The 23,692-nt window shown below is 45.1% G+C and overlaps 2 protein-coding genes across 7 annotated transcripts in view; both read left to right on the plus strand.

Moving 5' to 3' along the window:
• LOC105687953 (titin homolog) overlaps positions 1–9,608 on the plus strand; it is a 39,207-nt gene extending 29,599 nt beyond the window's left edge. For all 5 annotated transcript variants that reach the window (XM_025746266.2, XM_048659767.1, XM_048659766.1 and 2 more), the window contains 9 exons: positions 52–302; positions 387–550; positions 632–902; positions 1,047–1,283; positions 1,360–1,492; positions 6,571–6,739; positions 8,964–9,009; positions 9,199–9,331; positions 9,411–9,608. In XM_025746266.2, coding sequence (XP_025602051.2) covers positions 52–302; positions 387–550; positions 632–902; positions 1,047–1,283; positions 1,360–1,492; positions 6,571–6,739; positions 8,964–9,009; positions 9,199–9,331; positions 9,411–9,608 — 1,602 coding nt within the window. The remainder of the gene's footprint in view (positions 1–51; positions 303–386; positions 551–631; positions 903–1,046; positions 1,284–1,359; positions 1,493–6,570; positions 6,740–8,963; positions 9,010–9,198; positions 9,332–9,410) is intronic.
• A 30-nt stretch (positions 9,609–9,638) lies between these two features.
• Positions 9,639–22,071, plus strand: LOC125502087 (myosin light chain kinase, smooth muscle-like). Of its 2 annotated transcripts, XM_048659779.1 has the most exons (16): positions 9,639–9,772; positions 9,846–10,181; positions 10,513–10,678; positions 10,762–10,915; positions 11,001–11,127; positions 11,192–11,562; positions 11,640–12,803; positions 13,890–14,052; positions 17,887–18,183; positions 18,266–18,566; positions 18,656–18,797; positions 18,871–19,070; positions 19,145–19,297; positions 19,382–19,505; positions 19,787–20,741; positions 21,432–22,071. In XM_048659779.1, exons 1-16 carry the CDS (start codon positions 9,682–9,684, stop codon positions 21,638–21,640), a joined length of 4,953 nt encoding a protein of 1,650 aa, XP_048515736.1. In that variant the 5' UTR covers positions 9,639–9,681; the 3' UTR covers positions 21,641–22,071. The 2 variants fall into 2 exon arrangements, with proteins under 2 accessions (XP_048515736.1, XP_048515738.1); XM_048659781.1 differs by lacking the exon at positions 19,787–20,741 and having other exon boundaries at positions 21,432–21,603.
• The last annotated feature ends 1,621 nt before the right edge of the window (positions 22,072–23,692 follow it).

The raw sequence follows: 23,692 nt of genomic DNA on the forward strand, positions 1-23,692 counted from the left end.
TTCCCCCGTCCGTTCGGCCCGCTTCCAGATTTTTTAATGGAAAATCATCAGGTTCGAGGCGACTCCAGGATTCGGGTCCTCTGGTACCGGGATTCCACGGAAATTGACCCCTCCGAGGAATCCAGGTACAAAATATATTACAACGGGTTCAAGTGCTCCCTGACAATTTTCAACATCACCGCAACCGACTCCGGCCGATACGTTTGCGAAGCTACGAACAAAGTCGGAAGGGTGTCCACATTCGCCAGAGTCCTGGTCGTGGGCGATCAAAAAATATTGGACGCCGACGCGAAGCTGAAAAGGTGAGCAGGGACGAGGGGAAAAGAAAAACAGTTTAGAGTCATTTTCCAAATTTTCTTTATTGATTTATTTTTTAATCATGCAAGCCACCTGGACGGCTCGCAGGACGAACGGCCGCCGCAGTTTACAATGAGACTGCGGGACAGACGAGTACAGATGACGTACCCCGTTCGTCTTACCTGTCAAGTGATAGGTGACCCAACGCCGTTGGTGACCTGGTACAAAAATGGCAAAGAGATTCAGCAAGACGGTAGCGAATAAAATCTCGTAGTTTTGCATAAGCCACGTAATCTGGCGCAACCGAATTTCTCAATTGCATTCGCGATTTCAGGTTCGCATATTTTCTGGAACGACGAGTCCCACTTTCACACACTCGAAGTAACTCATTCTAATCTAGAAGATTCCGGCTGCTATATGGCGGCTGCTAGAAATTCGGCGGGATCCGTTTCTTGCCGTTGCATACTAGTCGTCGACAAAGGTATTCGGGCATACATAGCGCCGGAATTTTTGTGCGGACTCGACGCGGCCTACACCGCAAAGGTCGGAGGTGAGCTGAGGATGTCGGCCCAAGTAGAAGCTTACCCCTCTGTCGGAGTGGTCTGGTGAGCTGACACGAATTATTTTTACAGTTGATCGTTGCCCAAAACTAAACGGTTGTTCGTTAATAAAAAATTCTCAAACGACGTCGAAACAACGATTTGGCTAACCGATCACGTAGCTGATTTCCGTTTCTATCCGCGTCACAGGCACAGAGACGGAATTCGATTGCGTCCGAGCAGACGAGCGGTGATGACGCTGAATCACGACGGTACGGTAGAGCTGTCGCTCGCCAACGTCACGCCAAGGGACGCGGGAATTTACAGCTGTACCGCTACCAACGAGGTCGGCAGAACCGAGACAACAGCCAAGGTCTCCGTTATCGGGAACCTCGAAGGACGTCGCCCTTCCGAAAGCGTGCCTCGAGTCGTCGCTCCCGATATCCCGTGGGTTTTTTTTTCGAAGGAACGAATCAAAGAAAAAACCCTCCGCTTTATATGATTTCTTTTTTAAATTTTCCAGCTATTCCAAGGAACCGCTTTTCGTCACCAAGCCGCTGTCGACCGACGCCGTCGAAGGTGACACCGTGATCATTCTCTGCGAGGTGGTCGGCGACCCGAAACCGGACGTGATGTGGCTCAGAGATTTTCTAAGGGTAAGATTGCGTCAAATCGAACGAGGTGTGCGCGGCGTACTTTTTTAACGGTGGGCGAGCCCGATCGTGAGATTCGATCGTGATCTGCTCTGGGAATTACGAGCGAATGATCTAGGAGTAGGTTCGTATAACTGTCCGCCCGATTACAAGCGACGTGTAGGAGTTTTCCATCGTAAAGCGGCGGTTCGTTCCGCGTTGAGGAGAGCGCGTCGAGATAAGCTCGACTTTATAACGGGCGCTCGGCCGTGTGTAGCGTAACTTATACGTGACATTATGGAATCTCTTTGATTGAGTCGACGTTGTCGGATAAACGATCGGAACTCGTTACCAAGTGGTTTTGTTGGATCGAATTTATCAAACGTCAGACCCCCGCTTGGTTCGTGATAGATCTCAACACCGATGTGGAAATCAATAAGATAAATCACTCGGTAAAATTGCAAATGCAGTGCGTTGACATTAAAGGAGTAAAACAGACGGTTGTACGGTGGCAAAAAGCGCGGAATCAGAAGTGAAGTATAAGTTGAATTTTTATGCGAAAAGGAAAAAAAAGGAAAAAAGAGAAATAGAAAACCGATCGGACCTGCGAAACGATCGTTTAAACGAAAATTACCGTCGTCGCTTCGCTAGAAACTACCGAGAAGGATTCCCGCTCGTTAGGCAAACAAAGCGCGCGTGTGGATCCGACGAGAGATTGATGGGAAGTTTCACGTGGGGTACCCGAACTACGTACGTATAATACCTACGTGTTGTAGTTAAATTATTATGTAATCTTGCGAAATGACGTGTCCGCACGCTATGTGGGTCAGGGTGCCGCAAAAGAAATGCCATAAATTTTGCCCATATATGCCGAATGACTCGGGAGAAATGATTCCGATGTCTTCGATGTAATTTACATAAAAGGGCACGGAGATTAAAGTTGATGATAATCTGCGGTCGCGGTTCAACGGACTAAACGATGCCCTGAAAACCGAGGAAAAGAAAAAAAGAAATCAAAGAAATAAACAAATAAGCACTCGCGAGCGGTAGACACTGTTTCCGTATACCCCGCAGATAGTTGAAATTATTTCTACGCTCGTTTGATAAATCCTGCGACAATCGCCGCGGACATCCTCGGCAAAAACACGAGGTGATAACGTATCCGCGTAGCACGTTTTCGTACATCGAGCTCGTTTATTTATTTATTTCATTTTTTTCATTTACGTTTTCTTCGCGGCGATCGGCAACGCCAGGTCAGTCAGCCAGGCATTCGGCGGCGATCAAGCGAGAGTTACAGAAACTTCGTGGCAACGAATCGTGGATGACCCTCCCACCCCGACGCCGTCTTCGCGAGGGTCGACATCGACGTCGCCACGGACTAAACAGTCCGACTTATCACCGCGTTGAACGCGCCGGTCTTTTCGCGATCATGCGTGCTTTATTCAAAAACGCTTTTCTACGGCTCCGATTTTCGTCCTGACCGGAATAAAGAAAAATCCAGAGACCACCGAAAGCTCGTCGTTATCTTCCTACGTTTCACTCGATTTTACTCGATGTTTTTTTCATGAAAAATCAAAGTGCACGCAGTGAAAAATCCGAAACGAAGTAACGAAGTGAGACGAAAAAAAAAAATCGCGCTCAATGAGATTACTTTTTTATAAAAAGCTCGTCGCAGAGCCAATTTTTTTCCCTACAACGCGTGCGGTAGTCCGACGTGCACGACGTTACGAATCGTTGATCAAAGTGCAATCCATCGTCAGCGGATTATAATATCAAAATTGCGGCTTCGTTTTCATAAATTTCATCTGGCGCGGATTTCTTGGTTTCAAAGTTTCCCGGAGAATGACGACGTCGACGACAGCGGAGTGCTGAGGACATGTAAGAGAATCCTTTTTGTTTCAGGCGATCGCGTTTCGGCGGGATGCAAAAAAAAATTTTGTTCGGAACCTGCACCACCAAAATTTATTGAGGATAAGTTTGGCGCAAGTCGTCGAAAATCCGCCGAGCTCTGATTTCATTCAGAGTTGCATCTCCCACGTCCCGCGGGAGACAGTCTACGGAGTAACTCTAAAATCGCTAAAACGGTATATCAAGTTTTGCCTCGGGTCTAGCGGGGAAATTCTGATTTGACCATATAAGCTAGATCGTATCAACGGTGAGCCATTAACAGCTAGAAAAGGAACTGAAACGGTTATCGTCCGCCATATCTGGTGTCGCTCTTTACACCCGCCCTTTAAATCCCCCGTGCGATTTTCCAGCGTTTAAGGAAACGCGAGAAAATATATCCACGATCGTTCGATTTCGGATTCACCCACGTACCTCGTACACTACGAATTCTCGCCAAAAGTTTCCAAGTCGGTATTCCGATTGGAATTTGCCTTTCGATTATTATCTTTTTTGTGCTGGCGTCGCGTGACTGGGAAATATTAAAAACTAACAACTGAATTATTTATAACCACCGTACGGTGTAAAATCACTCGAGGCTTAGAAACAATAAATTACGACCAGGCAATTAACGATCACGGGTGAGGCCATCGGAGGGGAAGAACGCTCTGGATATCTACCGATACGATTAACTTCTCGGCTCTTCGAATACGCGAGTAAATCGACTTGAACGATCATATACCACCGCGGAAACAACGAGACGACGTATCGGTCGATCGTGTGAATCGGTGTACGTACGCGCGTATAATGTAATTTGTAAATGGAATTGCTGTTCGATCGTCGTATATAAAATCGAGACTTCGACAACAACGGCGTCGCCCGTTTCGCTACACGGAGCCAAAGTTTCCATACATGGAAGGTTTATTCTTCGCTACCACGACGTATATTGAGTAATAAATTCATCGATAGCTTTACCGAGCGAACCTCTCGCTGCCGCAAAGCGTGAGCCAGCAACTCGCCTTTCTGTTTTAACCTCAGCAAACTCTTGAACGATTATCAAATAAGTCGCCATTTCTGTACGGGTATCGGTGGGTGTTACATTCGATATTTGGAAAAATGATAAAAAAAAATGGAGAGCGCACCCCCGTGATCTCGAAGTGGTCTTCGGATCCGCCGTGGTCCACCGGAGTTCGATCGGATGAATTTTCTGCCGATTTTCTATCGCTCGTTAGATCGACGTTATCGCGAGAACTTTTCGCCTCTGGTTTCGGGCTGGTAGAAACGTGAAAGAGAAGAAAAGAAAAAAATAATAATTAATTTAGGTCGATTTCAAACCACCTGGAGATTGGCGCCGGTGAAGAATGCCCGCAGCAAGGCCTCGTCAATCCTGACGCCCGGCTTGTGTGTATTTAGCATATTAAACTTTACCAACGTAGCGCTACCTCGCTGACGTGCGCCTATTACTCCAATATTCAACCAAGGATACTTGAGACAACACTCGCGGTGGATATCCATAGCCCTTTGAAAAATCTAAACGCTGTAACGGCGAAAGTTCAGCTATCACCGAACCGACCGACTGATTAATAACCCGAGTCTAATTTTAGCGTTCTCACTGGATGGAAAAAAAAAAAAAATCCTCACGTCTTCCCATCATTATTTTACACGTCATTATTCGTACCGGACGTGAAAGGGGAATGAAAATGAGAAATCTCACGCGTTGGGGAGGAAGGCCGGAAAATGAATCGGGGTATATACTATATAGGAAGCGGTGCGGTGCTAGAGAATCTTTGGCGGATCGATCAACCGCACGGCGTGTGTAAGAACACGGTGGGGGAGTCAGCGGGTCTTTGGCGTGGGTAACTTTCGCTCCGTATATGGGCGAGAAGGAACGGCAACACAATTTGAGAAGGCATCTCGCGATCCTCTCGCGTCAAAAATTCACGTTGAATTTCACGTTTGTTGGCTCTGCCCCGTTCGCGAGATCCGCAAAAATCTCCATGCCCCGAAATTGGCGAACGGCACGCCGATTGTAACGAGAAAAAAATTAAAAACAAGGAGAGAAACCATCGACGTTCAGAACGTCGAACGTTTCGCGTTGTACATATGTATCATTACGGGGTATAATATCTTTTACAATCGATGGCGAAATGGCAGCGGTCGATTCGACCGGCCTAGATTTGAGGGATTGGATCTACGCGATCGTTACATTATCAATTCTTTTTGTTCTTAATTTTTTAAACGTTTCTTAATTGCCGCAATTACAATTGACGAACGGTGCGGACGTTGGATCGCGTTGCGGTCCGAACGCCCGGTTTCTAATTCGAGCGAATTTTTTCGTAATCCACAAATCCCTAACCTTAGCCAAGTTATTACAGGATGTGCTTAGCTCACGAATCGAAAGAGTATAGCATACCCGACGGTTATTTATAGATCTGACTAAATATGCCCCATGTATGGAAGAAGGCCGGATCGCCGGATGAAAGTCAAAAGCAATTTAGGCACCGTCCTTATAGGGTACTCGCAAATTGAATTTTTTCGTATACTCCTCGCATTTCTCCTCTCCGACGATATCACGAATCGACAGACGGAAAAAAATCAAATTTCTGTCGAGGGATAACGAATCATAGAAAAAAAATAGTCGAATCTACTTTCATCGCGTTGAAGGGGTCGAACGAACTTCCGAATCCGATTTGGAATTCCGGCTTTCTGACGAACGAGATTTACGGCCAAAAATTTGACCCTCTCGCGACGAAGGACCTCGTCGTCCGTCGAGGATGTGCGGACGTCGTTACGCGAAGCGGGACGTCCGCGTCGGGACGCCTTATCTCTCTAGTAACCCCTTATAAGTTCAGGCCGTAAATCGCGATAATGTTAACTGATGAGGTCAGCCGATCGCTAACCATTTCGATTCAGCTGCCTCCTCTGCAGTGTCGGTGCAGGCGTCGCGGAGACAGCGTTTTGTTGCACTTGCGAAACCGTGTCGCCTTCCCCTCGTTTATTTTGCCGCCGCCGCCGCTGTTGCTGCCGATCTACCACTTTATAATCGAGTCCGACCGTTTCGTCGTAATCGGCGGTGCGGATGTACGTCGAAATTTCAAATTTATCACCTTCGGCGTCCGCACAAAAAAATTTGCGTTCGTCTCATTTCGGAGTCTTAATTTATTTCGATCAAGCTAGTGTCTAATTTATTTTTTTCTTTTCCTTGTTCTTCGATTCAGCCCGACTACTACAGAGACGCGCCTCACTTTAGACGCGTCGGCGAGGGTCCCCAATACCGTCTGGAAATTCCTTACGCAAAGCTCGACTTCACAGGAACCTACACGGTGATAGCGAAAAATTGTCATGGGGAAGCTAAGGCCATAATATCGCTGCAGATCTACGCCAAAGGTTAGTCACAACGTCGATATACTTCATACCACGTCGTATTAACGAGCTTCGATTGTGAATTTTTAAATCTACGATCAAGTTGTTAAATGCCGATCCCAACGTCTTTGCTGCGGTAAGTTTTTATCGACGATCCGCAAACGGCGTAATGATTCATACGAACTATAGCATTACAGCCACGCGAAATACCTGATTCGGTTTAAAACGAGGTTGAACCATATAGAATATGATTGTGCAAACCGTGTCTTGTTATTTTCTCCTAACATTTTTCTGCCTTGTTTTTTTCACCGGTATTCGAAACGAAAAAAAAAAAAACAATTATCGGCCGATCGTGCACACTTTGTCGATAAAATTTTTGAGAATGCCTAGCTGCAACGCCCAGTATAAACGCTTGTTATATACGGTCGTTAAATTTTCACGACTCATAAAATCAAATGAAGAGAAGTAAGGAAAAAAAATTCATGACAGGAATAAAATATTTGACGTATATATATATTATATATAAGCGATATACACGACAAACTATTTGATTGGAAAAAGAAGAAGAAGAAGAAAAAAGAGGAAAACGGTGGAATGATCGCGAACTGGTCGGACTCGTGCGAATATCCCCATGAGACGCGCGTCAATAGCTGTATAAGATATTGCAACTCTCGGAGACACGCACGTAGGTACTTCCGTCTCCATTATCGGTAGCGAAACGCCAAACATGGTGCTTCTGGTCTTGGGGGACATAAATATTTATGGTTTTCATCTGCATCGATATTATTCGCGGCGCAAGTTTGATATTAAACTCGGAGCTGCCGTGACCACATCTCTTACGGGGGGAAAAACGCGCGACGGTGGTCGTCGTGGTCGTTTTCGTTGTCGTTCAGCACGCGTTCATATCTTCATAATTGCTGCGCCGGTTCGCCCACGATCGCCCTGAGCAAAAAATCATAAATCCCAAGAAATGCAAAAGTTTAATCAGTGCACCGGTTTCGCGTGGGAAATAAGAAAACTCGATCGAGCCCGATCGGTAGCTGCGCGGTCTGGATATTCTACGTACCTACCTCCCCTGCGATAATTTATAATCGTTCTTCGTAATTCTTTTTTTCTCTCTCTCTCTCTCTTTCTCTTCTCCTACTTCACTTTGTATCGATTCAGCGAGTCTGCCCGATCGCGAGTGAAACGTGTGTTTTATCTCGATTCGCATCGGCGATTATGTGGCTCAGAATCGGGATGACTAATCCCCCGCGTACATTTACGGAAACTATCAACACCTGAGTAAAGAGATTTTTTTTTTTTTTTTTTTCACGATCCGTAGATCGCTATCGGCAAGTTCGTGCAATCCTTATTCCTTATTCGTATGTCTAATCAATCACGCCGGCGGCTACGTTATTTCTTCTCTTCTTTCGTTCCCGATTCTTCGTGGCGATTATTAAAAATCAAAAATCTGTCGAATTTTTCACCGTCATTTCTCAGTTGAATGATTTTTTTTTTTGTTCTTCGCGATTCGTTTCTGCGATGGAAAATAAAGGACGAATATAAATACGACGCATTGTGAGATAATGTATCCATGTCTTGAGAAAGAGTCGCGGATAGATGGAAGGGGGCGGGGGGGGTTTGAATTATCATCGCGAATCTCTGATGCGATCAAACGCGTTGAAATATCTTACGTAAAATTGCACGTTTCAAATTTATGCTCGTTACCCGTAAAAGGTGTAATAGCCGTTCATACGATTTGCATAATAGGACATATCTGGACGTATGACGTCGTCGAGAACACGAAACTACACATTGACGGTGCATAAGTTAAATAATCAAAGAATAAAAACCCGTTACTTCGTTCGCGTACCGTCTGCGACGAGTTGCTCGCGAGAAAAGATAATTCGATTCACTATTTTCTATAAATCATAGAAGAGAGATGCAGATTTTCCTCATCTTTTCTTGCGATTCGGTTCCGTCTGGGACCCGTGAATGCCTTGAATATCCGAAACGGATGTTTTAACTTTCGGGTTATTGTCTCTCTATGCGATGACCTAGACTCGGCTAGAAGAAAAAACGAAAAAGGCGGAGATAAAAAATGAAATAAAAGTAAAATCGTCGTCGCTAGCGTGACGGAGACGCGTGTGTACACGTGTGTGTCTTTCGACCATTATAATGAACGCGCTTCGCTTGAGAATAAAGACGAAGTGTCACGGAGACGGGCGTTCTTTACGAAACGTTTTTACGTTTGTCTATTTTTCAGGTCAGGGCAAAGAAGACAGCATGGATCAGGCCTCCGTTAAACACGGGTACTTATATCACCGATAATTTATCAATAAATAGACACAATACACGAATAAGATTTTATACAAATCTCGGATATTCACTGTTACGCAACGCCAATCACCCACGCCATAGCGTGACTTAACAATTTGTCGGTTCCACGGAACTCTTAGGATGTATAAAATGGTATTAATTTTCATCCATTCGCGTCGCAGGAAGGTAGTGACCCTGCCGATCGTCAAAAGAGAACTCAAAGATCTCAGATGCTGCGACGGCGACGCTGTTTCTCTCGAGTGCAAAGTTCACGCCACCCCTGCGCCTGACATTCGGTGGGAAAAGGATGGCAGGGTAAGAATATCAAAGATCCGCGATAAAAACGACGGCCGTCCGGAGTCGCGGTAATTTTTATCGAACGATTTTCATTCAGCTTCTCCCCCTCGGCGGCGATTTCGCCTCGTTCTTCGACGGAGAAACTGCTCGTTTGAGCATCCAGCACATCTACCCCGAAGACGAGGGCGAGTACACCTGCGTAGCGTACAACGATCTTGGGAAAGCCTTCACCTCGGCCTGTCTGGTCGTCGACGGTGAGCGAAATCAAATCGTCGGCCTAACTTTTTTCCACTAGCTTCTGATTTTCATCGCAAAATTCATCACCTTCAGTACCCGAAGAGAAAGAGAACGCTCTGAGTCAGCAACTGATGCGTCCTGTGGGCCTGCTGTCGGCGGGATCCACGCCGAGATCCACGCCGAGATCGACGCCGATCCGCAGCTTGTCGCCGTCCGTTGCTCGTAAGTTTTTTTTGCCGCCGATAAAATTCCCGCAGGTTTTGTCCGGATTTTCAACTTTCGATTTTTCGGACAGGAGGCCGGGAGTTCCGCACCGCGTTGCCGGGTCCACAGGTGAAACGTTTGAAGGTCACGGCGCCGAAGTTTTACGCGGTTCCGCACAACCGTGTGGCCGAAGAAGGTGAAACGGTAAGATTTCAGTGCGCGATAGCGGGACATCCGACGCCCTGGGTTACTTGGGATAAAAATGGCTCGGTAGTTACGCCGAGCGCGAGAATATCCGTGAAAGAAAGAGACGACGCCAGAGTACTGGAGATATCGGAGGTCACTTCCGAAGACGCCGGACTCTACAGAGTCACCTTGGAGAACGACGTAGGTCGGGTGGAGGCCACAGCCAGATTGGAGGTGATAGGTGAGTGCGACGATCGTTCGAGTCACAATTTCATTAGTCGCGAGCGTAATTGAAATTCGCTATCGATCAGCGCGGCTTAATTAACCGCTGTGTTAAGAACTAATTGGGAGATCGTTTCTTCGACTCACGCATGTATCCAAACATAGAGAGTACGAGGTCGTTTCGCGGCGTCGAAAGGACAAATCGCTCGTACCACCGCTAATTAATTAAACGAAACTAATTACTTTTTACAACTATCGGTTAATTTCATTCCCGATCACGTTCAATATATATATTTATCGAGAGTTCGACGTGATTACGCGAGTCGTGCATTCCTTTCTTTTTATCTCAGGACGACGCGGATCCGTCGCCAGGGGCATAAGGGCGCGAAGCGCGTCCCCCAGGACGTATCCAACGTTCGGAAGAAGTCTTCTAGGTTCTGCAGCCAGAATCAACGGCCGGTTACAGCTGCAATGCGACGTCAGAGGGACTCCCTCCCCCACACCCTCTTGGTACAGGTGAATAACGGATGGGGTAACGAGTGTTCGATGAATCTTTGAAAAAAATTTTTCGAAACGAGCGTTGATTTTTTTCCGTCCAGAAACTCGAAACCCTTGGAACGATCGGATCGCGTCAAAAGATTTTTCGACGGACGAACGGCCAGAGTTGAAATATCGAAGGTCAGGGCGACGGACGCGGGTGAATACACCTGTCAAGCGACCAACGTCATCGGTACAACGAGAAACACCTGCCAAGTACGATCGATAATCCCCAATTTTATTTTCGTTGTATCTATCCCCAAAGTCTACCGGTCGTTCATTATATCTAACGTTGAATCAGGTTCTGGTCCTCGGGGCCGACGATCCTTTGACTTTGGACAAAGAAGCGCCAAAATTTTTGGACGAACTACCGGCCGACTCGATCGTCATGGAGGGACATTCGTACGAACTGCAAGTGAGGCTCGCCGGTGAGTAAAACGATCGTCGTTCGCGATCGAACGGATAACAAAATATTTCGAGGGTTCTCTTCAGGTACACCACCGTTTACGATCAGCTGGTTGAAGGACGGTAGGGAAGTACCGGACAGCGATTACTACAGATACGTCGTCTACGGAGATGGTGGTGTCGCTCTCAGACTGGCCGACGTTTACCCTCAGGACGCCGGAGAATATACGTGCATAGTTCGCAACGATTTTGGGGAAGTTAGAACGAAGGGACTGTTCGCTGTTCAGGATTACAAGGGTGCTCCGAAAATGGCGCTGCAATTCACCAAGACTCCGGTTTCCGTCGTCACCTCGAAAGGAGCGACGGCGCAATTTTGCGCACGGGTCCAGTCCGGAAGACCGGCCGAATTCAAGTGGACCGTGAACGGAAGGGACGCGAAGGTCCTTTCGAAGTGTAAGGTGAGTCAAAAAAAAAAAAAAAAAAAGGGAAAAACATTTTTTCCCGTTCGCGATTTACGATCCATTTCGCAACGCAGGTCGAAAAGGACGGATCTACCAGCGTCCTGAAGATCACCGGGGTCTCTTTTCGCGAAGTGGGAAAAATTCGATGCACCGCGGGAGTCGCCGGCGGTCGAGGACCGACCGTGAGCGCTACGGCGGATCTTCAGATTCACGGCGATTCCCCGATTCTCGGGTCACCCTCGTTGTCTCGCAAGGACCCGCTGAGAAGTAGCGGCAAAAGGACCACCGTCGTTCGGGAACTTCGAACGACCAGAGAGGAAAAATCGGCGAGTCCCGCGGTCATCTGGCCGACCCTCAGGAGTCCGATTCCGAGGCGACGAGTCAACCCCCTCGCTGATTCCACGTCGACTCCGATTTCCGGGCAAAAAAAATCGTCGGCAAGACCGCAGCCGTTGAATCTTCCGCAGAAAGTAATGGGTAGAATTCCTCCGAGTCTGAGGCGCACGAAGTCCTTGGAAAAGTCTTCGACGGGTGTCGGTCCGAGAACGACCAGGATCAGGTCGTCGTTGAGGGAGGTGAAAAAAGTGAAAGAAAAAATTGCGCCGCCGCTGTCTCCGCTGACTTCCAGCTCCCTGAAAAAGGCGGAGGTAGCCGAGAGGATCTTATCCCCGGAGAGGTTCACGGGAATCCCGGTAATCGAGGTGCCTACGGTCGTCGTCCCTCAAATAAGAGAACACTCTCCCTCCGAAAGAGAAGTTCCACTGCCGGGAACCGCGGGTGTCCAAAAACCGGAGGTGAAAGACGACGCTGAATTCGTTACGGAGGAGGAGGGTATAATCGAGAGAATTTTATCCTCGGCGAACGACAACGTGCAGAAAGTACTTCGGAAGTTCAAGAGCGAGTTGGGTAGCAGGGAAAACTTGCGACGGGCCAATTCCGGGGGGGAGAAAAATAATTCGGAATCGCAAAAAATTGGCGAAGAATCGACGGATCCCGCGACGGCGACGATCGACGATTCCCCTGCGATAAAATGTCTCAGGATCCTGGAGAGGTCGCATTCGCCACCCGAGGATATCAAAAAGAGACTCGCGGAAGTGAGGAGACCGAGTCTGGAAAGATTCGAGGCTGCGGTCATCCTGAAAGCTCCTTCCGATATCACCGCTCTCAGAGGTGCGAGGGTCGTCCTGAGAGCGACGTACAAAGGACATCCGGAGCCGAGGGTCAAGTGGCTTCGAGCGGTGAGCGAATAATTCTTTTGATTAATTTTTATACGCAGATGTAAAACTGTAGACATAATCGTCACGAAGATCGTATTTCACTTTTGCGCGCTTCTCGCTGATATCTAGACTGAGAGAGACAATATTTCGCAACCGGGTCGCTCGTGCCTAATGCCTACACATCAGGTTTCAAATGGCAATCGATGAATCAAAATTTCAGCAGTGCAGCGAAGGCGACTGCAGCTAGATAGACTGCAGTTTTCCAAATTTCTCGGTCGAATCTTGAAATCCTCATTCAAGTAACTACTTTTTTTTTTTCTTTGCATAATCGAATGATTTCTAAAAAGCAAAAAGCAAAAAAAAACCGAACGCGCGCGATGCTCTAAATTTTTTTAAAAGTCCGACGCAGAAGGAGAATGGATGTATATGAATCGAATGAATGAGCTTTTGTGCTAGCCTGAGATCACGACTGGTATAGATAAATTTTATTGATCAGATTATTCAAGTGGGTGAGATGTCACGATCCGATGCAGACAGACTCGAGAGTTTCAAGTGCCGTTAAATTGCACGATCTACATCCGCGGTAGGAGACAACCGACGATTAAAAAAATCGTCAAAAAAGTATTAAAAAAAAAAAGTATAAAACCCATTTTTCGAAAGCTGAAGATACATTTTCATCTATATTCGCATCGTTAGATCTGAACAGGGGAAGTTGGCCTTGACCAACCCCGCCGAATGAGAAACTGGCGCAGTATTTACACGTTCGCGCGGCGCGGTAGCAAATACGGTTTCGCATCTCAAGTCTCGTGTTTCTCTCGACATCGGGTGGGTGGGTCGAGTGTCGCACAATTGTTCAAGCTTTTGAACGCGTGACGTAATGCTCGCGGCACAGCCCCCCCCCCCCCCCCCCCCCATCTCTCCTCGTAATCACAACCCGGACAATAACGAGAAGAAGATTCTATTACATCGTCCGTGTTCTCGATGAAAATCGGACAAGGTCGCTTCTTCCGAGCACCGCCTCAGAGCCCCAAGCTGATTCTTCGGCAATTTTGAAAAAACCTGCCGTCCGAGCGACGTTTTTTATTCCCCTCGATTTTTCTTGCGCAGGGACGGGAGCTGGTACCGGACAACAAAATTGGGATCACCAGCGGCGGAGGCGTATCGTGTCTTACTTTGGACAGCATCACAGCCGACGATGCTGGGAAATACATTTTTTCATTGGAAAACGCTCTCGGACGTGATCTGAAGCACGCCAGCGTAGCTGTCGAAGGTAACGAATGCCCTATCACTCGATACCGAGGATCCTGAATTATCGCATCTCATTTCAAAGAATATTATGCGAATATTATGTGAGTGAAAAAAGGAAGATCCGAACGACCCAGATAACCATTTAACGCCGGTATGCGAGCGACCGCAAAATGCATGTAGTAACAGAACATTATCACGTTTCTGAGGAAACTACCGAGTCGTGCCCATATTTGAATAAATAGAAGCGAAATCGGTTCGCTACTCAACGACGAACTTTGTCGGGTCAGAATTTCGGCTGTGAGAAAAATATATTTATTCGGAATTAATCGTCGGTCAGATCGATCAATGACGTTGAATAACTGACCTTTGAATTATGCATCACGCGCGCTCCTCCGTTTTCGGATCTATTCGGTTCTATTGCCGTGTCTATTTTCGGGAAGAATGGAAAAATTGACAATAAGAAAAATGCCAGAAACTCCTATTACCGTACAGATAATTGAAAAGTGACGTACACGCGCACACGTGTGTGTCTCTCTAATTTATGGATATACTTGTTATCATTCAAATAGCTTTGGACTCGACCGAGGAGTCATCGATAAGATATGTGTTTTCAGCGATACGTTCGATGAACCTGCAAAGACGTTCAAAAATCTTCCGTAAAATTCGTGACTAATGAAATCGTTTGAAATTCTCGCTCGGCTTCCGAATCGTCGCGATTATTACGTGTGAGTTACGAACCCACGGAAAATCCATTCACGCATGTGTAATTGTGATACGCTGAATAAATTTTTTTTTTCCCGCGCCGCAAACCGGGCGCACGCGCAACCTCTTGCCTAGCGATGTTTAATTGCAAGATCGGATCGCAGACACGTGTGCGACGTACGCCGGTCAAGTGCTGTAATTTCAGTCTCCCGTAATATCTGTGGAATAATCACAGGAACATTTTCCGACGTTTTACAAGTCTTGAAAAAAAAAATTTTATTCTTCGGTTCTCCATTTTTTTTAAAGGAAAAAAATTCAGGAGGATCGATTTCACGCGAGTGTGATTTTATCCCATTTTAATTTCGGAGCAAAAGTTTTATCGGAATAATTTTCAAAATGTTTTGCGATGGATTCGAAAAGGACTCGAAACTCTGCGATTTCGTATTATCACGTCGTTACTCAATGGTGTGATTAATTGCACGAATAACTGATAAAAGGTTTGGGAGATAATAAAAAAATTGAAAGAAAAAAAAAATATTAATTGTCATACGACGAACACGCGCGGACTTCGAAATTCCTTAAATCCCAAGATATCAAAAACTGCAGCGGAAGAAATTGAATAATAGTCAGAATGCGCGTTAGAATCTAGTGACCGAACGGAGTAAGAAATAAGTCGAGACAAAAAAATCCTCACAATTTCTCCAAAAGAATTCCAATAAGGTTGAGTCACTGTACGAGGTAGGACGATATGACGTGTGACCACGAGGCATGTAAGTCATTTTATCATCTGTTTACATCATGGAATTACTTCTTTTTCTTTCGTTGTATTTAATTTTTCTTCAATTATCGCTCACACCGGCTGTTGTAGAATAAGCAAATGAGGAAAAAAAAAAACTTCGGGAATTTATAACGCGTTAATCACTAAGCGTGATGTTTATCGAATTTGTAAAAAAAAAAACAAAAAAGCTTTTGCAAACGTTTGCCTTCAATGTACAGCAATTATTTATCGTCAGATTTCCTTCGATTTCCATTCAACCATTGCTACAAGTATGGATATGAAAGTTCGGAAATATTTGTCAAATATACCAGTGTTGATTAAACAGCGTCCAAGGTGACATTTTAAATTCCGAGTCATCCCGGGTCATCGCGGTACTGGATTTTATCGTGAAATTTACCTCGCTCGAAGAGAGAAGTCTGAAGAGGCTTACAGCTTTCGCTATTTAAATGTAAATTTATCGTAGACGTTATTATTAGCGAAGATCGTCGAACGAGATAAACTGCATAAAGATGCGCGAAGATACGGGAGACTCTGCTCGTAACGTATACCCGACCTACTGAATCCCGTTTTCTTTGGTCAGCTATTCGAATGAAATGAAACAGATACGACAACAATTTTCACTCCGCGCTGAAAGTCTCCGTGGATTTTTGGATGATTTTTTTTTTTTTTTCATATATCTTTCCCACTTGGAGAGGGTACTCGAACGATAAGACCCGACACACGTGACCAACAGTTCTCTCTCGACCGAGCGCGATGTGTGTCGAACACTTGTTGAATACATCGAGATAAAACGGTTACACGAAATCCGGTGAAATTTCGTAGATTGCATCGATTGTGATTGGAAAATAGTTGGGATTCCGGCGGCGGCAAGGATCGCTCATCCGAGGCACCCGATAATATTCCAGTCGTCGCGGATCGACGTACGCACGTACGTCTGGTGGGCTCGTTACAATTAATTGTAAACGACGCCGACGACCAAATAAATAGCTGGGACATGCCTCTCGCAGTATTCCGACGATCATCAACCGGCTCGCTTAGCTCCGTACCTCTCGCGTTGTTACGTAAAGATAAAATTTAAATATGAACAGCTGGCAGTAACGACGACGCCCCTTCGTCAAAGAAAATACGTACGAGTTGACTCCGTGCACGAATACTCGAACGTAGAGTTTGACGAGAAATAAAAATGTACGCGATTCGTACGTTCGCCGTATAGGTATTACAATATGCGATTCGTGTACGGGCGAGTGTGAGAAATCTCTATTTAAAGTCGTTTGTCTGCCGAAAAGAAGAAAAGAAAAAAAAAAAAAAAACGAATAAATAATCCACGTGTACATAAATTATATTTCGTCTATATATGTAATAATAATAACGTGCGTGTGTTCGGTACCTGCGTATTATTCCATACGGTATAACATACCCTCGTATTGTGTGTTAATTAAAGCGCGGTTATTTATTCGTGATGCAAGAAGAATAAAGGAGGAATGAAAAAAAAATTCCGTACAAAAAAAGGGTGTTTCTCATTTGCAATTTGACGTTACGTAGGTCTCTACGCCTACAAATACATATGTATGTAGCGCATAAATATTTCGAATATTTACGGAGCGATCACATTTTTTTTCCCCCTCTCACTTCGACGACTCGTTTTTCGTGACGTTGAGATTTTTATCGAATTAAATTTTTCCCCATCAATCCCCTGCAGCAAAGCGAATGCTCTCTTACAATTTGTACACTTGAATCAATTGATTCGATTATTACTGGGCCGAATTCCAACGCTAACAAATTAATTACACGTCGAGTCAATTCGCTCACGAGCCAGTAAATGGATAGACCTGCTCTTCGTACGATCGGGAGAATTAATTGATTCGCTGGAAAAATTCGTAATTACGTCAAGAGAAGCGCAAATATTATTAAACTATATATTATTATTATCAACGATAATCAATTAATCAATCGACCTTTTCGCGTAGCTCGACTCTAGACAAACAACTTTCAGCTCGCGCGTACTTTTTTTCGTTTCAATTATTTTATTTTATTTCATTTTTTTTTTTTTCTCTCTAAATAAAGTTTCGAATAACAGCTGATAGTTTAGCGAGAACACTCGCAATTCAAACGTCTCTAATTACGTGTTTGCGATGAGAGTGTTTTGTAAAATTTAATACCGTTCCGCACGCACTGTGCGATAATGGAATACGACTCGATTAAAAATGTGAAGAAAATTTTATATCAAGTTACAAATTTGGCGCACGCAGTTCTCGTGCATGCGATACGAATGATAAAATATTCGCTACAGCGATAAGTGATGTGTTTCGTATAAATAAAGTCAAGAAATTAATAAACCACATAAATTTTCAACGTCGTTGTTGAAAAAATTTTCAGGTCCTCCGGATCCCCCAGCTGGCTCGCCCGCAGTTTATCCTGGAATTGGTACCGCGACGGTAACCTGGAGATCACCGCCTTACGACGGAGGTTGTATGGTCACCGGATATTCCGTAGAAATGCGACGTTCGGATGAAACGAAATGGACGGTAGTCGCCGAGGCGTGTCACTCCTTGAGTCACACGATAGACGGTCTTCAACCCGTCGAGGAATACTTGTTCAGGATCAGAGCAGAGAATATACACGGCGCAAGTGAACCGGGATTGGAAACGAGGCCGGTCACGATCGCTGAAGACGGTGAGGTGTTCCGTTAATTAGAATATCGGATCGATGCGTCGATTTTTCACGAATTTATCGATCAATGTTTTACGATTGACAGAAGAACAATTCAAGCCGGCATTCGAGGCGCGCGAAGTCGCCTTCGAAAAAGGACAGCTATTCAAAGAACGTTACGATGTTTTCGAAGAACTCGGCAAGGGTCGTTACGGCGTGGTACGAAAGGTACTGGAAAAGGCAACTGGTCAACACCTGGCAGCTAAATTTATTAGAACGATAAAAGCGAAAGATAAGGAACAAGTTCACGAAGAGGTTCGCATAATGAATTTGCTCAGGCATCCGAAACTCCTTCAACTAGCAGCTGCTTTCGAAAGTCCTCGAGAAGTCGTTATGATCATGGAATAGTAAGAAATTTCATCTCCGCTCTTCGATCGGTTGAAGATTTCTTTACTTTTTGGTTTTTTTTCTTTGAACAATTTTTATTCTTCTACAGCATATCCGGTGGCGAACTCTTCGAAAGGGTCGTCGCCGATGATTTTACCCTGACGGAAAGAGACAGTATCCTTTTTATGAGACAGATCTGCGAGGGGGTCGAGTACATGCACGAAAATAACGTCGTTCATCTTGACTTGAAGGTGAATGAGTGATTTATTTATTTTTTTTGTTTTGGATCTCCACAGACGGCATAACGTTTCGTTTGTATTTCAGCCCGAGAACATCATGTGCCACACCCGAACCTCCCACCAAATAAAACTCATAGACTTCGGTCTGGCTCAGATGCTGAAGCCGGACACACCTATCAGGGTACTTTTTGGTACCCCGGAATTTATTCCTCCGGAGATAATAAATTACGAACCCATCGGGACTGAGACGGACATGTGGAGCGTTGGCGTTATTTGTTACGTCCTGTGAGTTTCTCTGACGCAATTTCGAATTCCGCGATTGTCCACGAGAGAGGGAATTTGATCGATGAATTTTTCAGACTCACCGGCCTCTCGCCTTTCATGGGTGACAACGACGCTGAAACATTTGCGAATATAACGCGCGCCGATTACGATTTCGAGGACGAAGCCTTCGATGCGATATCCCAGGATGCTAAGGACTTCATAAGCGCACTGCTGGAAAAAAGAAAAGAGTAAGTTTTACTCGAGTCTAGCAGGATTCGATTTTTGTTTTTTTTTCATTCCAATTCTGATTGGAATTATTCCGGTGATTGTAGATTACGAATGTCGGCTAAACAGTGCCTCGAGCATCCTTGGATGGCGCAACACAGCGAAAAGATGAGTCGAGTCGCCCTACCGACTGACAAACTCAAGAAATTTATAATACGAAGAAAATGGCAGGTCAGTATCTCCCTGTTTTTAATTGATCGCATTTTCGTGACTCGTTTGTACTTTTTATCTCACGTCGTCCGAAAAACTCCGACGAAACAGGAGACGGATTTTTTTCTTTCAATTCGCGAAAGCATGATTTTTTTTCATTCTTAGTTCGCCTTTGAGGCAAATTCAAATAATTCTCCTTGTAATACGAAAAACGAGCGAGTAGTTTGCAGTTTGATTTTGCACGAGCGTTTCGTCTAAACCAGCACGTGGTGTGTGTGTGTGGGTTTTATTTGTTCTAACAGAAAACTGGAAACGCCATTCGAGCGTTAGGGAGAATGGCGACTCTGTCGGCAAACAGTCGTCGCAATAGTTCGACGAACGAATCCTCGTCACCTACGCGGAGTCTGTCGCCCCTCGTTTGCCTCGGCGAAGGAATTTCCGCGTCGCCGAATATCGTCAACGACGAACCGACCTCGCTCAATGTCACCGAAATAGAAAGGGACTCCGTCGAAACTGACAATGAAATTCAATCGGAGATAACAAAGGATCCCTCGACAGCGGTTATTTCTTCCAACGACGATGCCGAGGACGAAGAGAAGGTCGAAGAAAGCAGCGCGGAATCGAACGTGGCGAACGAAATCGTGGAAGATGACGAAAAGCGGGAAATAACGACGCCGCGTGGATTGAGTAGCGACGATTCCTGTCTTCAGTCAAACAAATCCCGAGATAATTTGGGCGCGAAGGACCCCCGGCTTGGAAAATCCTCCGAATTGATAGGCGACGAGGGAGCCGTGAGAGGTCGTTCGAACGACTACCTCGGAGTGAATATAGAATTTTGCAATCTTAGTAAATCCGAACCGGACGAAATCTATTTGTCGAGTAACAAAGTGGTGGAGATATCGAATTCGGAGGAAACGGGACCCGAGGAGACCTATCCCTCCTCCATAATCGAACCCGAAGAGGACGAGACTCCGTCGCGGAGAAACACCGCGGAGCTAGTGAACGCCACGATAATCGAGGACATTCATGTGAACGGTTTCAAGGACGCGACCTTGAAGAGAACCAGAGCGTGCAGCGAACGGAGTGATTCTGGTATCAGCGATTGTTCGAGCGCCGCGCCGTATTCCCAAGGCGGCGAATTGTCGAGCATGATCATCACGGAGGAAGACGAAGACCCCCACGGGTCCTCATTCGGGATCAAACTGCGAACGACGAAGAGGACCGGTGTCGATATCGCCAGACCACTGTCGAATCACGGTACGATAACGAATTCATCGAAAACCGAGCGGTTCGATATCATCCCGGTGGCGGGATCTGGGAATTCGTCGCCCTCCAAAGAATATCATTCGCGATCCGCGAGTCTCCCGAGTACCCCGACTTCCTACTATAACGAATTCTCACGACCGACACCAACCGGCACGAACAGATCGACCGTCGACCTTTTAAAATCGACGTACGACGATCCCGATAGAAACAGTCCATCGAGGTCGAAACCAAGGTTATCGAGCGGCCTTAAATTCCCCCGCGACATCCTAAAGTCTAAATTCGAAAGGTCGAAATCGGTTTTTGACAACGCGAAGACCGAACAACTCCGGAAGAACGACAAACCCTCCGATTCATTCCTCGCTACCGAATCGCGACCGATCACCTACACCTCCCATTTCACTTTAGAGGTGAACTCTGTGCCGGATAAAAGTCAGTTCGATCGGGTATCGGTGAAAAGTCTCCGACTGGGAGAAGAAACCGAGGTACCCTCGGTCCGACTGCCACCTACCTTTATCCAGCACAGCTCTGTAATTAACACTGTCAACGAAACAAACCCATCTCCCAAATTGGTCGTTGGCGACAACGCCGCGAACACAAACGCTGCTTCTACCACACCTAGCACGAAAATAATTCTGACACCTAGTAATGCAAAGTCTAACGGAATATTTCTGGCATTCTCAGCCCACGACGAAGGTCAGGACTCGGGGTTGATTCGTGGTCCACCCCGCGTCCACACCGGGAGCGTCAGTCGGACCGCGAGAATGTTCGAACGAGACGAGCTGCCGGCAACGAAGGAGATCCCGACCTCCCTGCCCCGGGTGACCCCCTCCGTACCCGGGAAACCGCACAACGACCGAATTCAGAAAGCCTTTGCGTTTTGGAACAAGTAACATAAGGATATGAATTTTTCAAATGGGCGTATCGAGAGCGCAACTGTTTTTCTCAATTCGATTCGATTATTTTATTAGCTATACAAGGATTTTAACTTAAATCTGATCTGATTTTATTTTTTATCGATGCGATAATTATTTATTTCTCTCCCGAATCCAACTACGTCAGCTTGATCGATCGGCGTCATTTTTATCCTATTTTTTGTGGATCCAATCTCGTGGAATTGCGATCTCGCAGTGTATTTTATGCAATTGAATTTTTCATTGTAACGCATAGGAAGATATCGATCGTTGGTACACTCGCGACGAATCGAATCAATCACGATGACGTGATGATTAATTTTATCCTAATCAACCCTAGAATATCATAAGTATTCAATAAATTAATAAATTATTGTACACAATAAAAATTTTAATCAAGTTGTTTCTAATTGTAGAGTATATACGAAATTTTGAACGGTTAGAATTTGCGACGTGTTCTCATGTATGTGTCCTGGGTGACCGTATAGTATTCCTGTTGTACGAATATCGTGATTATCATTTATATATCCATGTGACCGTATCGTTGACTCTGCAAATATACGGATACATCACTTCAGGAGTGCCGCGAATCGATCGAATTGTAAATAAGTTAAACCGCGGATGTGCGCACAGATATGGCATCCCGACTCTGGGACTCGTTCGACTGCCTTGCGACTGGAAGGAATCAATCGTGTATGAGTTATTGAAAAATCACGGAATAGAAGAAATCGGGAACGGGTAATATGGTTTTCTAAATTTCCGTCGAGTAATTCAAATATAAAACTGTAAGGGAAATGATCACACACAAACTGATTATACTTTGCCTCTAGACTTTTTTGGCGTGAATTCTCGCAGCCGATTAATTATACGGTGGAAGCCCGATTATTGATTCTCACAAAGGAATGTCATTATTGAATACCGAGCTCACAGTTATCAAAGTTTCATTGTCACTGCTCTTCCGCGATGCTGGTTGACGTTTTATTTCAATATTAGTAGGCCTGTGCCATCACAGCATTACATTCTGAGTGGATAAAATGAGCCCAGCTTCGCCAAAAAAAATTTGGGACAGACAAAAAAGGAGCATTGTAAAGGTGATGAAGTTCGTTTATTTTCAGTGGCAACAGATTTTAAGAATACCAAAATCCGTGAGCCTGACGCTTTGCGTTGAACGGTTATTTTTCAAAAAGTGGATTCACGCATCAATTGTTTCAAAGCGCTGCGCTGAAGAGAAAAAAACAGATGGATTTTTTTTATTATAACTATCTTCAAGTAGAAGGTTCAAGCTTTAATTTGGTTTCAATTTCGTTTGATTCGGTGCATTTTTCGAAAAGTTACAAGCGTTTGAAGTTGACCATTTTCGCATAGGTATCGTATATTTTCTCTAATTCTTTTAATCGAATAATACCCTGCACTCCGAATACATTGATGAATGAGCATCAGCAGCCAATCGGCGTTTACTACGAAAATCCGTAGTAAAAGGGTAAAGAAAGGGGGACCAGACATTCCTTAGTAGTGGGTCAACAGTCGGTGTAGTGAGGTAGGTCAGTAAGTTCAATGACCTCACGGTTTATTCGAATTAATCGTGTATGGGGTGTATCTTGGCCAAAATTGACGCAAAAAATTCAAAAAAAATTCTGGGGGTATCTAAATTTTGAAACCTATGAGTACATGATGAGTATGTGTATGTATAATGGGTATATATGTACATAGCTGTAGAAAACTCAAGTAAATAGGGTGTATTTTTGCCAAAATTGACAAAGAAAATTCAAAAAAAAATTCTGGGAGTATGTACGTCGTGAAATCTATGGGTAAATGATGACTATGCTCATGTATGGTGAGTATGTATGTACTCACCAATGTAAAAAGCTTGTACATAGGGTGCATTTTTGCCAAAATTAACGTAATGAAAAATTAAAAATTCTGGGAGTATGTACGTTATTAAATCTATAGGTATATGACGAGTAGGGATGTATGTAAAGGTAATATCTATATAGCTATGTACAACCCAGGTATATATGGTGTATTTTTGAC

Source organism: Athalia rosae, chromosome 8, assembly GCF_917208135.1.
Source record: "Athalia rosae chromosome 8, iyAthRosa1.1, whole genome shotgun sequence".
Lineage (NCBI taxonomy): Eukaryota > Metazoa > Arthropoda > Insecta > Hymenoptera > Athaliidae > Athalia > Athalia rosae.

Coding starts and splice junctions, on each gene's coding strand:
- LOC125502087 (XM_048659779.1), top strand. CDS start 9,682: ATGCGTCCTGTGGGCCTGCTGTCGGCGGGATCCACGCCGAGATCCACG. Junction 10,679..10,761: donor CCCACACCCTCTTGGTACAG/GTGAATAACGGA, acceptor TTTTCCGTCCAG/AAACTCGAAACCCTTGGAAC. Junction 19,506..19,786: donor TAATACGAAGAAAATGGCAG/GTCAGTATCTCC, acceptor TTGTTCTAACAG/AAAACTGGAAACGCCATTCG.